This window comes from Denticeps clupeoides, chromosome 13, assembly GCF_900700375.1.
Source record: "Denticeps clupeoides chromosome 13, fDenClu1.1, whole genome shotgun sequence".
In the NCBI taxonomy this organism is placed as follows: domain Eukaryota; kingdom Metazoa; phylum Chordata; class Actinopteri; order Clupeiformes; family Denticipitidae; genus Denticeps; species Denticeps clupeoides.
The window spans coordinates 11,778,779-11,793,355 of record NC_041719.1 but is presented as its reverse complement, the minus strand read 5'-3'; the positions used below and the strand labels follow the sequence as shown (position 1 = coordinate 11,793,355).

At 38.1% G+C, this 14,577-nt stretch overlaps 3 protein-coding genes across 8 annotated transcripts; 2 read left to right on the top strand and 1 right to left on the bottom strand.

Moving 5' to 3' along the window:
- The first annotated feature begins 958 nt into the window (after positions 1-958).
- LOC114801834 (serine/threonine-protein kinase NIM1) lies at positions 959-5,957 on the top strand. Its single transcript, XM_029000222.1, has 4 exons — positions 959-1,042; positions 2,746-3,036; positions 3,609-3,877; positions 4,725-5,957. The coding sequence occupies exons 1-4, from the start codon at positions 1,021-1,023 to the stop codon at positions 5,475-5,477; spliced, it is 1,335 nt and encodes a 444-aa protein (XP_028856055.1). The 5' UTR covers positions 959-1,020; the 3' UTR covers positions 5,478-5,957.
- A 719-nt stretch (positions 5,958-6,676) lies between these two features.
- ccl25b (chemokine (C-C motif) ligand 25b) lies at positions 6,677-8,406 on the bottom strand. 3 transcript variants are annotated; one of them, XM_029001223.1, is made up of 5 exons: positions 8,344-8,406; positions 8,043-8,136; positions 7,530-7,647; positions 7,370-7,450; positions 6,677-7,289 (listed from the first exon to the last, which is right to left on the bottom strand). In XM_029001223.1, the coding sequence occupies exons 2-5, from the start codon at positions 8,104-8,106 to the stop codon at positions 7,274-7,276; spliced, it is 279 nt and encodes a 92-aa protein (XP_028857056.1). In that variant the 5' UTR covers positions 8,107-8,136; positions 8,344-8,406; the 3' UTR covers positions 6,677-7,273. The 3 variants fall into 3 exon arrangements, with proteins under 3 accessions (XP_028857056.1, XP_028857054.1, XP_028857055.1); XM_029001221.1 differs by having other exon boundaries at positions 6,677-7,264; XM_029001222.1 differs by having other exon boundaries at positions 7,210-7,264; positions 7,363-7,450.
- Positions 8,407-10,374: 1,968 nt separating this feature from the next.
- On the top strand, positions 10,375-14,353 carry ctns (cystinosin, lysosomal cystine transporter). 4 transcript variants are annotated; one of them, XM_029001141.1, is made up of 11 exons: positions 10,375-10,440; positions 10,612-10,707; positions 11,630-11,708; positions 11,798-11,876; positions 11,986-12,089; positions 12,176-12,313; positions 12,410-12,509; positions 12,606-12,725; positions 12,885-13,055; positions 13,230-13,347; positions 13,434-14,353. In XM_029001141.1, exons 2-11 carry the CDS (start codon positions 10,641-10,643, stop codon positions 13,565-13,567), a joined length of 1,110 nt encoding a protein of 369 aa, XP_028856974.1. In that variant the 5' UTR covers positions 10,375-10,440; positions 10,612-10,640; the 3' UTR covers positions 13,568-14,353. The 4 variants fall into 4 exon arrangements, with proteins under 4 accessions (XP_028856974.1, XP_028856977.1, XP_028856976.1 ...); XM_029001144.1 differs by having other exon boundaries at positions 10,413-10,436; XM_029001143.1 differs by having other exon boundaries at positions 10,440-10,481.
- The last annotated feature ends 224 nt before the right edge of the window (positions 14,354-14,577 follow it).

Genomic DNA, 14,577 nt, shown 5'->3' with positions numbered 1-14,577 from the left:
CACATAAATAAAGTTCACATAAATCTTTATCAACGAAATTTAGCCTGCAGAGTGAGGCATATAGTCAAAACAGGAAATAAAGACTGAAATATATGGATTTTGAGTCAGAGTCTGGATTGCTGCTCTCTGGGTAGTGGTGGCCTTCCTGGTAAGGAAACGGACCCATAATCAGGAGGTTGCCGGTTCAAACCCCCGAGCCGCCAAGGTGCCACTGAGCAAAGCACCGAGTTCACACACTGCTCACCAAGGGTAATGGGTTAAAAGCAGGAACCTAAACACTGAGATCCTCTCCACAGAGGCCCCGCCAATGATTAGTGGCTAGATGTCACTTTTATTTTTCCTGTAGTCAGCTCCTTTGTGGTGTTGAGGATCCGGCTGTTGACTTTGCACCACTCTGACAGCCATTCAACCTCCTCCTTGTATGCCAGCTCAGCTTCTTTGCCTGAGATGAGTCAAAAAGAAGTTAAAGTCCCCCTGGAGCAACACAGGGTTAAGTGTCTTGCTCCGGGACACAATGGTAGCAAGTGGGGTTTGAGCCTGCGACTCTGTGGTCTTCTGGTTCATAGGTGGGTGTGGTACCCATTAGGCTACTACTACACTCACAGTAATTTTATTTTTGCATGATCAGTTAACAAAGATGATTTTGAGAGAGAATGTTCTTTCTTTTTTGCTCTGCATCCATGATATGATAATCCAATATTAAATCTAATTTACATAAACCATATATAAGGTATTTCATAGTATCTTGACACTGCAAAAGCCATGGGCAACATTTGTAAATCCTAAATTGTCTTGAATACACTATGCAAGGAAATTGAATACACATGCACAAACTGTTACTATACATTATCGTTCAAGCTCACATGTGCTTCTACAACGTTTGCATGGGTTTGTTGCAGTGAGATGAAGCCTCCAACGGGTATTAACAATGGCACCTAATTGGATTAAGCGGCAGGGATGTTCCAGGGTCCAGAGTGTGTGAGAGACAGTCCTCATTCAATGCCTGTGACCTAAAGAAGGATGAAGGATCCCCGTCTACCAGGTATTTTCCTGCAGCATTTTCTAGTTTGTGATTAAATCTGCAAAAATCTATACCACAGAAATATGTATTTTGTATTTGTAGACATGTTTATATATATTTGTAATATACGTGTTATATGGCATATTGTCTTATTTCTTTTTTGGAGATCAGTCTCCACCAAAGAACAGTCTGGCTACATCTTAGAACATTAAAAAAAATTCATGTTTTTCTTTTAGTACAATGTTTTATCTCATTAACACATCTGACTTACTAAATCATTTTTTAAATTGGTTGTCTTCAGGAAAAATGTCTATTATCAGTTTGATTATTAGTGTTGGTACAAGCAGTATTGCTCTTCTGTTGCAAAAATGAATAGGACAGCAAATCATGAATGAATGTTCACACTCACACACTAAAGCAGGATTTCCTGATTTGTATTTATAGACTAGTGACCTCAACTACACGTCTAAGAACAGCCTGTAATCCCGACCGGGTACTATTGTGCCAAAGGACCAAATATATATATATACACAATATGTGAAGATGCTCAATGTACTTCACATATGCACAAAATTCACTATTTGCTGATTCAATATTCTTATATTGTAAACAAGAAAAGTTTTCACAGCAAACATTATGGACTTTATTTTCTGGTCATTTGCATGTTTAATGTTGGCCCCACATGCATGTAATATAGTCTTTCTGATTGGATAGATGGGTGACAAATAACCTGTATTAGTAAAATGCATTGCTTCTGCTCATAGCATTATTTTTAGCATTAATAAGACAGGTTGAGAAATCTTTAACAATTAAACTGATCCAGATATAAGTTACAATTATTTAGGTGTCAATGAAATGGAGTAAATTGAAGTGTGCTTTTAATGAAATTGTATTTTAAGTGAGTGTCAGGTTATAATCTGAATTTTCCAGGCATCTTTAATCTGTTCTTCAGACAGTCCACTCAAAAGCCTGGCTGCCTGATGTAGAACATCCTGAGCTAACCCATCCTGTATTTCTCATATGTGGCCTGACCTTGTGTCAGTTCTTCCCCAGTTTTGTAATCTTGCAGTGCATTTATACTGCTGACTGGTTGATCAGTAATTATTCATTTTGATTAATTTGGGGAGTTGACTCAGATGGGGTATCATAAAATTGTAAGAGGTAAGAAAGTGAGGTAATCAGGTAATATCAATAATAACAATTGTAGCCACTTGTTTCATTTAATGTCATGCACTGAGCTGATATTTCAGTTATGGAAACAAGTTGCGTAATTATTGTGACTGGGCTGGTGTTCTGACCAGCATACTTTGTCAAAATAGCATACTGGTAGAGCAAAGTGATAGCCTTAAACTTAACCCTAACCCTAACCGTTCCCACATGTACACTTACCTTTATTGGGTGGTATGATTGAATGATAGCCTCGACTGAAACATGTCCATAATTGCGTGATGCATGCACATTACCCAAAGGTATGGCATTCTGATAGGTGTGTGTGTGTGTGTGTGTGTGTGTGTGTGTGTGTGTGTGTGTGTGTGTATATATATATATATATATATATATATACCTGTTAAAACTCCAGCATGGGAACTTACTTACATAAGTACAAAAAGTTACATATATCCAAATATCCAAGCATTTAAAAATATTCTACACATTCTTGTATTTGCATTGATTTGTTTATGTATGATATATGTCTTATTGTGTGTTCCTTGTTGTGTATGCAGGTATAAGACCTAAGCAGGTATGGGCGCAGCGACACATGGACAACAAAACAAAAGACGAGATCATGAACAGAACAATAAAACCTGTGGCAACCCAGAAGCCACCGGCTTTACTAGTAGAGCAGTTGGATAAACAGACAGCCTTTGTGAGAGCCATCTACGAGATGACCCACAATGAAAAAGTGGTCAATGAAATTACTCTGGGTCGAAGAATTGCCTTCTATGAACTCAGAGGGGAAATAGGATCTGGCAACTTCTCCCACGTCAGGCTAGGGATTCATGTCCTAACCAAAGGTGAGACAGATCATATCTATGGGCGCAATGTTTTGCCATTATTTCAAAGGTACCATTGTGTGGTTTGACGGTGCCTCCTAATCATCCAGCATCACTGTCTTGTAATACCACTTTGGGTCTTAAGACACAACAGTTAGTTAATCTAGTCTGCCCTTATTCTTGCTTCAGAAGGCTTCAATTAGAAAGTCTAATATTGTCAGATGGTTAAATGCTACACATATATGACATTTGTGCATTTTTTAGATTCCACTTCAGAATTGTAATTGACATATTTGTGCTTTTAAGGCTTTTGACCAACCAGCATATGAGCTCTTGAAATAAATGCAACTTAAGCTGCTTATTGCCATCAGATCCCTGTGACCCCCTGAGTGAATGCTGTCATATCTTAACATTTTATTAATAAATTTTGATGCCCATGGGAAAATGACAGCGACGTGAGGGTAATCATTTTAGTCCACCTTTTAAGCCTCACATTTTTTGGACTTAAATAAGAGTCAGGGAAGCTCTGAGAAATATTGGTTCTGTTGCTGCTTCTGACCTCACTGTCTCCTAATTTTCTTCCTTCTTTACAGAAAGGGTAGCGGTCAAGATTCTTGATAAGACTCGGCTGGACAAGAAGTCACAGTCCTTGTTTGCCTCTGAAATTTTATGCATGGAACGACTGTGGCACCCGAACATTGTGCGTCTTTATGAGGTGATGGAGACAAGCAAGCGTCTGTACTTAGCAATGGAATATGGGAGCGGAGGGGATCTCTTCTCAAGAATCACCACAAGAGGACGCCTGTCTGATCTTGAGAGCAAGCTCATCTTTGCTCAGATTATTTCGGCTGTCAGGCACATGGTTGGTACTGCTTCCTTCTCTGAACAATCTGTTTATACCTTGCACTTTTCTGGGTTACACAGTCACATGAAATGTGAACACACTGTGATGAGCATCACCTTTTAATGATTTAAATGGACAATTACAGCATTTAGTATGCAGAGCAACTTACAAGTTACAGGGACAGCCTCCCTGTAGCAACTCAGGAACACAATGGTAGTAAGTGGGGTTTGAACCTTACTCTGGTGATAGTGATACCCACTACTACAGCCAGTCATTGGCTATGGTCATCTGGAGTACATTTCACACCTTTTGCTTTCGCAGGAATTAGATAACTTGAGGAATCTAAGGGTCTTTTTCATTATTTCAACCTATGAGATGTAGGTCAATTTTAATGCTTTAAAATGAATTATGAAGCATCCTATTAAGTCCATACAAATCATTTGTTTCCAGTTCAAAGTTATAATGAACTATAAGCTTTACTGATGTCTAAACCTAACATTTCAGATTGTATTCTTTATTGCAAATCATTCATTAAGTATAGCAATTATGTTTTATTAATTAATACAGTGTTTCCCAACCCTGGTACTGGAGGATCATCTGCCATGGAAGATTTTGTTCCAACCCATGTCATCACAATCTTCCCCACTCGTTATTAGGCCTTTAAGTAACATAATAATATAGGGCTGCAGTGAAGACTCTCTGGCAGACATTCCTCCAGGACCAGGGTTGGGAAATGCTGCATTAATATCATATTGTGTAGTACAGTTCGGTGCATTTACAATTTCTCCCTATTAAAATGTATGCACTGTATGAATTAGGTAACTGGGTGAAGGGTGAATGACAAGTTGAACTTTTCTGATTTCAGCATGAAAAAAATATTGTGCATCGAGACCTGAAAGCCGAGAACATCTTCTACACCACCAGCTATTGTATCAAAGTTGGTGACTTTGGCTTCAGCACAGTCAGTGGCGCCAGCGACATCCTGACAACTTTCTGTGGGTCACCGCCCTATGCAGCACCCGAGCTGTTTAAACAGAAGGGCTACATAGGTCGCTACGTGGACATCTGGGCACTGGGTGTTCTTCTCTACTTCATGGTGACAGCTACTATGCCGTTCCATGCAGACAAGCTGGACCGGCTGAAGCGCTTTATATTGCAGGGTGCTTACACAATCCCAGCCCACGTGCCTGAGGCATGCCAGCTAGTCATCAAAGGCATGCTAAGACCTGTTCCTGCTGACCGCTCTAGCATCTCTCAAATTGTGAACAGCGCATGGCTTACAGGCATTGATTACCCTAGGCCTTATCCTGTCCTCAGCTTGACACCGGACCTCCTTGTGGAGCCCTGTACTTGCCAGTGTGTAGAAGAGGAGGAGGCCACATCTGCGCTCTCTGACCTGGGCATCACTGCAGCTCACTTACAGAACAACACATGCATTGACACTCGAAGTCCAATCACTGGGATCTATCGTATTCTGCTGCACCGAATCCAGAAGAAGAGATCAGTGGAAGCAGTGGGCTATACATCCTTGTGTCCAGAGGACTTCCAAGTCAAAAGGCCCTGGACCAATGCAGCACTGCACACGCTAAACCCATCTGCTGTCTGTACTGTTCTGTAGGACTGGATCAATACAATAATTCTTAGTCATTAAAAGACACAGTTGCTGTAGAACTAGCTGTTAATGCATAACTGGTGATGTCATTAATGTCCATGATCAGCATGTTCTCAACAATAGGCTTACAGTGAGACACTGATGCTGACACAGGGGATAAAGTTTTTAATCTGTCAATGCACAAGTATGATCTTTATGACATCACAAATGTGGAACAAGTGCCAGGACTGTTTTTATGTCTCATTTTAAGGAAGTTGCACAATTCACTGAGTACTTTGCTAAAAAAAATTAGGTAGCACATAGCTGATATTTTATCCTTTTATTTAATTATTTTACATTGTTGGGGGAGATGAAATCATTTCCACATTTCACTTACATGCCCCACTCAGACATCTACTTTTATTTGTTTTTTTATGTTGTATTCCCATTTCATCAATGTATGTTGTTTTAAGTTACACAATAAATTTGTGTTTTTTAACCTTTCCATCAAAAATGATTGTTCATTCCAAAATAATGAGAGCATAAACTGTTTTCTATTGTTCCAAAGACATTGCTTTTATGAATAACAGAATTTTTTTTCTCAGTTTACTGACTTCTCTACTGGTCTGTACATGCTTCCCCTTTTTGTGTGAAGGTTTTTATGAAGACTGACAGTTGTTGAGTGTTGAGATTTTCAACAGTGATGTGAAGCCCCATAATTCCTTTCATGTTAAGACAAGTGTTGCCGTATCATATTAGGTAAAACAGATGACAGAGTGAATTGCGTTCAAAATATGCCAAGAAAAATCTTGGCACAGCTGCATCTTCTCATGTTTCATAAAAACCATTCATTGCTTTTTCAAAAGATAGAATGCTTTTTTTTTTAAATAATTTTACTTCCTAGAAGTTTCCATAAGTTGAAATATATTGATTTATTAGGTCAATATAGCTAAATAGCAACAGAACTTTTGGTTTTGATTCAATGAACAATCACTTATATTTCCTATAGTCATTATTTGACTGACAATGTTAATGTCAGTCTAGCTTTACTCACACCACTTGAAAGTGAAGTGATTGTCATTGTGAAACAACACAGGAATGTGTTGCGAAATGTCTCGTGGGGACGGTGGGCTCAGTGGCACCTCATGGGATTCGAACGGACAACCTTCTGATCATGGCCACCACTGCCCCATAACCATGTTAATATACACAAGAACTAGCTTGTAGTACATTCATGAAGTTTTTATTAAAGCAAAAACAAGAATGATCAATCCAATGTATGACATATGAGCAACCTTATTCCTGCATGACAGGAAATTTTGCTTTGAAAGAGAAAGAATATATGGTGACACATGGTAACAAAATAATCACAAAAACTTACAGACATTCACATTTTCGGACATTTTCTAGCAATTTATCCATAGTTCTAATACCCCTTTAAATGGATGCTTGGTCCAACAATATTTTACAGTAATTGTTTTTTTTTAGTTTTCCTTGTTCAGCATTCGATTAACAACAACACTATGTTATGTTTTGCTAGTACTGAGATCTATTTAAATTCCTGTATTTGTCGTGAAAAAATGACGTAAAAATGACATCATGACAATCTGAGACTCTTCATAAAAAAAGACAAAATCACTACAGCAGTACTGAGCTGTGTGTAGCAGTTCTGAGTATAGTAGCCTCAGCTGTAGAGTAGTTACAAGCATGGTGATTGGTATAACCATGGGAATTCCTCATTGTGTAGGTATGCATTTTGCATAGGTATGCATTATGGATTGCATCAATGCGTCCTCTGGAGGCGTTTAAGGAGACTGTTGAAATCAAAGAAAAAAAGATCTTTTTACCATCAACATAGAGGTGGTACAAGAGCACTATGGAGAACTAAAAGAATGTAAGTAAAGATAAATACCTTATACCTTTTCTTGTCCACCTCTACCATCAGTTTTTGCACCCAATCTTGTCCAGGGTCAGCACAGAGATGTTTCTTTGCTGCAAAGCTATAAGAAAAGAAAAATCATATTATTTTTTGTATTTTGACACTGTATTTGATATTACAGCATAATTTTTAATACTCACACAACAGCTCGAATGTTGCATCCTCCATCTGTCTCCTGAATCCTGTAGTGTGTTATTTTTCGCCTCATGCCTCGCTTTATAGATTGAACGTATCGCAGGCAACAGTTTTCATAAGAACCTATTTGAAAAGTCAGAGTGGGATGCAAGATCTGAAATATTGTATGCTCCTGCAGCTCCTGAATAATTTTGTATGTGAACGTTTAATAACGTGTCAAGTTCCAATGGGCATGTGGCAGAGTAATTATGATGAATTATTTTTAATGTAATGCTGTATAAATACATGTTTGTAATAGCAATGATAACCATTGCCAAATATAGCTGTCAGATAACTTGAAAAAATCCAGACTAGATTACATACATTGCAAGCCATCAAAGATTTATATAATGAACAATAATATTACAATTATGATTTCTTAGTACTATGTACTATGGATTACACAATTTATACTAATTTAGGTGACATACATGAACACGTTTTCTTTTCACACAAGCAGATAATATTGCCACACTCACCTTGAGCAAGGCTGGGGTACATGCAGGCCAAGAGCAAGATAAAGAAGAGCACACAGAACTTCATGGCTTTGTCCACTGATGGCACCAAGATCACCTACACCAAAAACCAACTGTTAACATCCAAAATTGGAGATTGAAAATATATTAATATACAGATTCTGAATATAATTATATTATATAAAGACATTTAACACATTTAAAGCCTTTAGGTTTGCAGCGCTGTGTGAAATGCGCAAATTAATTAGAACATTTTTCCTGCAAAACATTTAGATTAGATTTTGAGGTAAAATACTTCACATACAGTTACATAAAATTACGTTTGATCTCTTCTGCACTAGTCTTGCCTGAAAGCAAGAACTTATATAGAGCTCATTAAGATACGCCTTCACACAACCCCCATGGTCACAACCCACACACGCCTCTTTTTATGCTCCAAAAAAAAATGATGGATGACTACATGCAATGAACATGAGAGGAAAAAACTACCAAACATTTCTTGTCATAACTGTCCCTGCAATAAGGTCAAAGTGTTATAGTTCAATATTTTTATCAAACTTACATGAATGTGACATAATGTAAAATCATTAGTTACATTTAAATTCCCCTTTTTATTTATTTAAACATTAAAAAATACCTATAAAAGCTATGGCATCATAGTGCATGGAGTTGAATCCTTGTAGACTGGTATTATTGATCAATGGCATGTTCAGAACTATTGTTAGGAAAAGTTAGGTGAATCAGAATCAGAAAACTTTATTAATCCCGAAGGAAATTCTCTAAAGTTGACCAAAACTCAATAGTCCTGGGCTCCTCTACGCATCTCGCTAAATTTCTGAAATAATTGAGGCCCAGAAAGCAGAAGAAATCTGCAAGAAGACAGCATATAGTTTCGGCTGCTGTTTCCTGAATTCGTTATAACAGTTGACCTCAGCGAGTGAACTGATCTTGCTGGGGGGCTTGTGTTGCAGATAGGGGCACATGGAACACTTCATTGCAAAAGAGAAGAATAAATGGCACCAAAATTAAACATCACATCTGATATAAAAGTTAAAGTTAAAAAAGGATGCAACAAGATAATGATCAAATTGTTCGAGACGCACAAGCTGAACATTTTGCCATGGTCCTTACAGTCCTCCCAAAAAAACAGCGCACACATGGCAGCCAAATATTGCACAATTAGAAGCTTTCAGCAAGGACAATCTTTCCACAACAAAGAATGGGAAGGCTCTGTGAAACTTGCCAAAGGCGGTGTCACTAAGTACTGACAGTTTTCGACTAAATCTTGTCCCTTTTTCTTTTTTTTTTTGTATTGAGTACCTGTAAACCTCTTCCCTAACTAATTTAAGAAGGGGTACTAACCTTTGCATTCCATTGTAAACATATTTTCATTTAGAGAGTTTAATTAATACCCCAAAAAGAACCAAATGTTCTTGGTATTTTTTTATTATGTTAGTTTTCAATTAGTTTCTGTGCCAGTACAAACATGTAGCCAGTATAGACTTCATCATTCTGGCAAATCTGTTGCGTTCAAAAGGAAAAAGTGAGCAGTGGGACGTGCCGAGCTGGCCTTTGCCTGGACCAAGTCCAAATGAAGGCCAGAGTGGCAGTTAGTCTCTTGCCTCACTCACTGTCCTTAAGCGCTTAGTCCTACTCAGGGGGGTGGCTGCCGGAGCCCATCCAAGGACACTGAGTGCAGGGCGGGGCACACACACACACTGACACACCTATGTACAATACTGAGTTGCCATTTCACCTAGTGTGCGTGCTTTTGGCTCCAGAAAACCCAGAGGAAATCCACATGGGGAGAAACATGGGGGAAGCAGGCAAGCCCACATGCTGTCCCCTGCCGCCGCGGCACCGTATGGCCCACGGTCTCATTGGTAAAGCTTTATTCCAGACTTTCAGAGCCCCAGCCCCCATAGCGAATGTTAAAGGACTATGAACAGATATGGAGGATTTGTTGATCCATCAAACCTGTTGGTTTTAAGACAATGGGAAGAACCGGGGGTTTGCAGAAGGAATCAGCAAAGTAATCTGCAAACTGTACACCTTTAACCCAGCACCATTATCATCATTTAAACATTCAGAACAACATATGCAGTGTTCTTAATAAAAGACCATTTTTTACAAAATTCTTTAATCGATTACGATATCATGCATTGTTAATAAAAAATCACATATTGTAAAGGATTTTCTGATTGTATACAGAGAAGCAAGACTTTTTTTAAAGCGACTTTTCCTGCAGCCTAATTGCACAATTAGACGAGTTATATAACCCTTAATTCCAGCGAGCTGTCTAATTCTGTCTAGTATTGACGTCACTGCGTTTCATGGCGTAGGCACTGCGTGGTCATATGATCTCTCGCGAAACACGGAAGTGTTCCCGGACAAACAGTGGGTGAGATGATTACGGCGTCATGATTATTAACGCTATAATGGGTTTGGAACAAATCACTTTGTCCGGTGTTTTGCTGCGGATAGCGTGGCATCGTGATTTCGGCGATTGTTCACTTTTTGTGCGTTTGTTTACTCTTTGTTTACCTTGTTTACTCTCTGCTTCTCTTGTCAGGTCGGAGTTTTAAATGTCGGCGTTAACAGATGAAGATGTCGATCCTCGTCCTATTCGGAGTTCTGTTACTGACACCCTGCATGCCCGTGACTTGTGGTGAGGAGCATTCAATGTAAAGTTTTTCATGTAAAAAAAAAAACAGGTTTTCAGCATGACTGGGCCCTAGTAACGTTACACAGCCATCGACATGGCGTTACAAAGATTCGGGGCTCTCAAGGTTTGAAGACCGGTGAGCGTGACCTTCCACTAAAACCCCAGCAGCACCCTGCCCTCGCCCGTTCTAATTGCTCAGACGAATGGAGGAAAGATTGGAAGATTCAGGGCTCAGACAGTTCAATAAAATTATTTGGAGACAGAGAGATGATTATAACATGAGAATATGACAGTCATATGAAAATAATGAAATATGACCAAGAATACTTATTCTGAACAGGCTGTAAACACAGGCCACAGAAACTCAGCATTGAAAAACGAATTATCTGGGCAACATTCTCTAGCAGCGTCAAGTTGTCGTTTGTGTCAAACAAATTGTAATACAAATTGTGGTACCCCCAACCCCCCAGACTCTAGGACCCCAATGGAGACATGCTTGTTTTATAGGCATGTTGTGCAGCACGCTGGCCTACAAATTATTTTTCTGTGTGAGAAATACAATGTGTGACACTTGAGAGCTCTAAATATTCTCGCAACACATTAGGCTGAAACAATCAAGAAACTCTATTCTGAGTTTGACAACATATTTATGGCGCTTCAAACCTAACCGCCGAGTAAAGCACACACTGCTCCCCGGGCACCTGTCATGTCTGCCCACTGCTCACCAAGGGTGATGGTTAAAAGCAGAGGACACGTTTCGTTGTGTCAACGTGTGCTGTGCTGCAGTGTTTCACAATGACAATCACTTCACTTTTTGGTCTGATCAAGATTTGGCACAGGGTAAATTATTATTAACATATAATAACTAATTTTGCTTGTTCATAATGCAGCTGATGACACTTTTTACTTTTCACATTTATTTCAGATCCAAATGTGACATTGTCTGCCCCAGCCACAGTAGATTTAGTTGAGAATCATTCAAAAAATATTACCATAAGCTCAAGGTAATGTTGATGTGAATTCTCATAATTATTTTTGAAAATCCTGAAAGACTTTGTGTATGGCTGAAATTAATGTTTTTTTTTTCCCTCAGTGCTCCTCTGAATGCAGATGTTATCATTCAATTTAACATCACCTCTGTAAATGTCAGCTCTCTTCAGCTCCCAGAATGGGTAGGTAACTTGTATTTAGGCCTAAAAGTCACAGCAGTAATAATACACTTTTTATAATAATGTTAAATGTTGTTCTATAATGCATGACATTTTAAATTGTATTTTATAGGTTTTATTACCAGCAAAAAACACCACAGCAAGTTTTGAGGTCCACGCAAATAGTGTGGGTCAAGTGACAGCCTATTTATACAGTAACACCACAGAAATATCCAGGTGTGAACCATGGTTAAGGGAAAAATCGTGTTATAAATCATTTACAAGATTACATAATATACTAACAGGTCTATTTTGCCTTCCAGCTTAACTACCAGAATAAGATTTTTGATTGTCAGAAGCAACATTCTTGTGATAATTAACCAAATTATTGGCTGGATTTACTTTCTGGCTTGGTCTGTTTCATTCTACCCTCAGGCCTATGAAAACTGGAAGCGAAAAAGGTACTGCATTCAAGTATTTCAAAATTTGTCTGGAGCAAATTTTGCTCAGTATATGTAGAGTCGGGTATAATGGCATTAAACTATTTTTTCCCCCAGTGTGGTTGGACTGAGCTTTGACTTCCTGGCACTCAACTTAACAGGATTTGTATCCTACAGTGTTTTCAATGTTGGTCTGTTCTGGATACCTTACATTAAGGTAAAAGTATAGCTTTAATATAATATAAATATAGCATGGAATCAGACTCTTATGTATTGCCTCGTATTTATTTTGGGACCAATTTCTTACTAACAGGAAGAGTTTTTGAGGATTTACCCTAATGGTGTGAATCCTGTGGATCCAAATGACGTCTTTTTTAGTCTCCATGCGCTGGCTTTGACTCTAGTGTATGTTTGTCAGTGTGTTTGTTATGAGGTAAGGAATCAGTTTCTGGCAATTTGATAATAAACATCCAATTTAATATTAAATTAAATTTAATCCCTTCATGTTGTATATTGGAAGAATGTTCTGCCAAATTTTCTAAAACATTTTCATGATTTTGTTTGTGTGCTTTTTTTTTTGTTGTTGTTTAAGAGAGGAGACCAAAAGGTGTCCAAAGTGGCCATTTTTCTGCTTTGTTTGGCTTGGACATTTGCTCTGGTCTCCCTCTTTGTGGCTGTTGCAGGAAGGATCACTTGGCTTGAATACCTGTATTACTTCTCGTATATTAAGCTTGGTGTCACGCTTGTCAAATACATCCCTCAGGTATCAAGTTAATCAACACTCTTTCACAATATGTTATGAAATTTCACAATATCATTTTTAATTCTTACCGTAAGGACTTTTTTATTTTGTTTGTGTTGGATGATAAATTATGCAGCACATATGTGGGAATAAATGGAGTATTTTGATTTGTAAAGCTGTGCTTTGATTGTTAAGGCCTACATGAACTACAAGAGACAGAGTACAGTCGGTTGGAGCATTGGTAATGTTCTGCTGGATTTCACTGGTGGCAGTTTAAGTGTCTTACAAATGTTCCTGGAGTCTTACAACAATGGTATGATATACAGAATGTTCATATATATAGTGAATATGAAATTTAAAATGGTGTATTTAACTGCTTGTTCTCCTCTTCAATTTCAGACCAGTGGAAGCTCATCTTTGGGGATCCAACAAAATTTGGATTAGGTCTTCTGTCTATATTTTTTGATGTGGTGTTTATAGTACAGCATTATTGTTTGTACAGAAAATCACAGTACGAACTTGTTGATGGTTAAAGAGGTGCCTGTATTAGATCTTTTGTATTTTCTTTAATATTATACAGGCTTTCTACAGGTAGAGACATGCACAAGAAAATGTAATTTTCTTACAGAGTGCATTATGCCATGAAATGTTACTGTGTAAACTGAGCTATCTCCAGGTTAAATGTATGCTGGCGCAGTTTGAGTTTGCGCAGTAATGTATAAATTTAATGTTATAAGTACGCATTTGACATTCATTATAACTATGAATTTAAGTTCATGTAATGAAGTGCATTTAGTTAAGTGATTTTAGTTCTTAGATCTTCATAAATATTGAATCATGAAACTCCTTCTTACTAAATGAAATGGTTAGCAATTTTTCTATTCTTTAAAGAGCAATATTTAATATGCATATGCCTTTCACAAGAGGGAAATGGATGATAAGAGAAACTAAACAGTTATTTCCAACTTGGTACTTTGACTGGATGAGAGGGATCCTGGGAGTGACAATACTATACATTAATGGCACTCTGATGCCTGCCTAGAAATATCATTCTGCCTTATTGCATTGTTACATGATTAACTACTGAATAATAGTGGGGAAAAAACAGGCAGCTAAATCTAAACGTTAATGGTGAACTGTGGTGTGATTAAAACAATACACTTCACATTCACTTTACATTTACATTCATATTGTGCTTTACAATAAGATGTTTGGCCTTGTCTGCATACCTGTGCAAATGGTAAACCAGATTTTTCACTTTTGGACAATTGTGATATTAAAATAAAATAAACCAACCATCCCTGTGGTTGTGACCTTTATTGTAATCTTGTAATTACTCCTCAACATAGTAAAGGTGCTGGGTAAGGCGTTAAATCAGACACAGCCCAGTTTAAAGCTGAAAACACATGAAAGTCTGCAGCTTTAACGCAGCTTCTCGGACGTTTCTGCCTGAACTCCATCTAGTGGCAGGCCTGACGTCTGGGACTACAGCGTATCAGAATAACATTTGATGTAGGCGTCACTAGGATAAAAGCAGGACCCG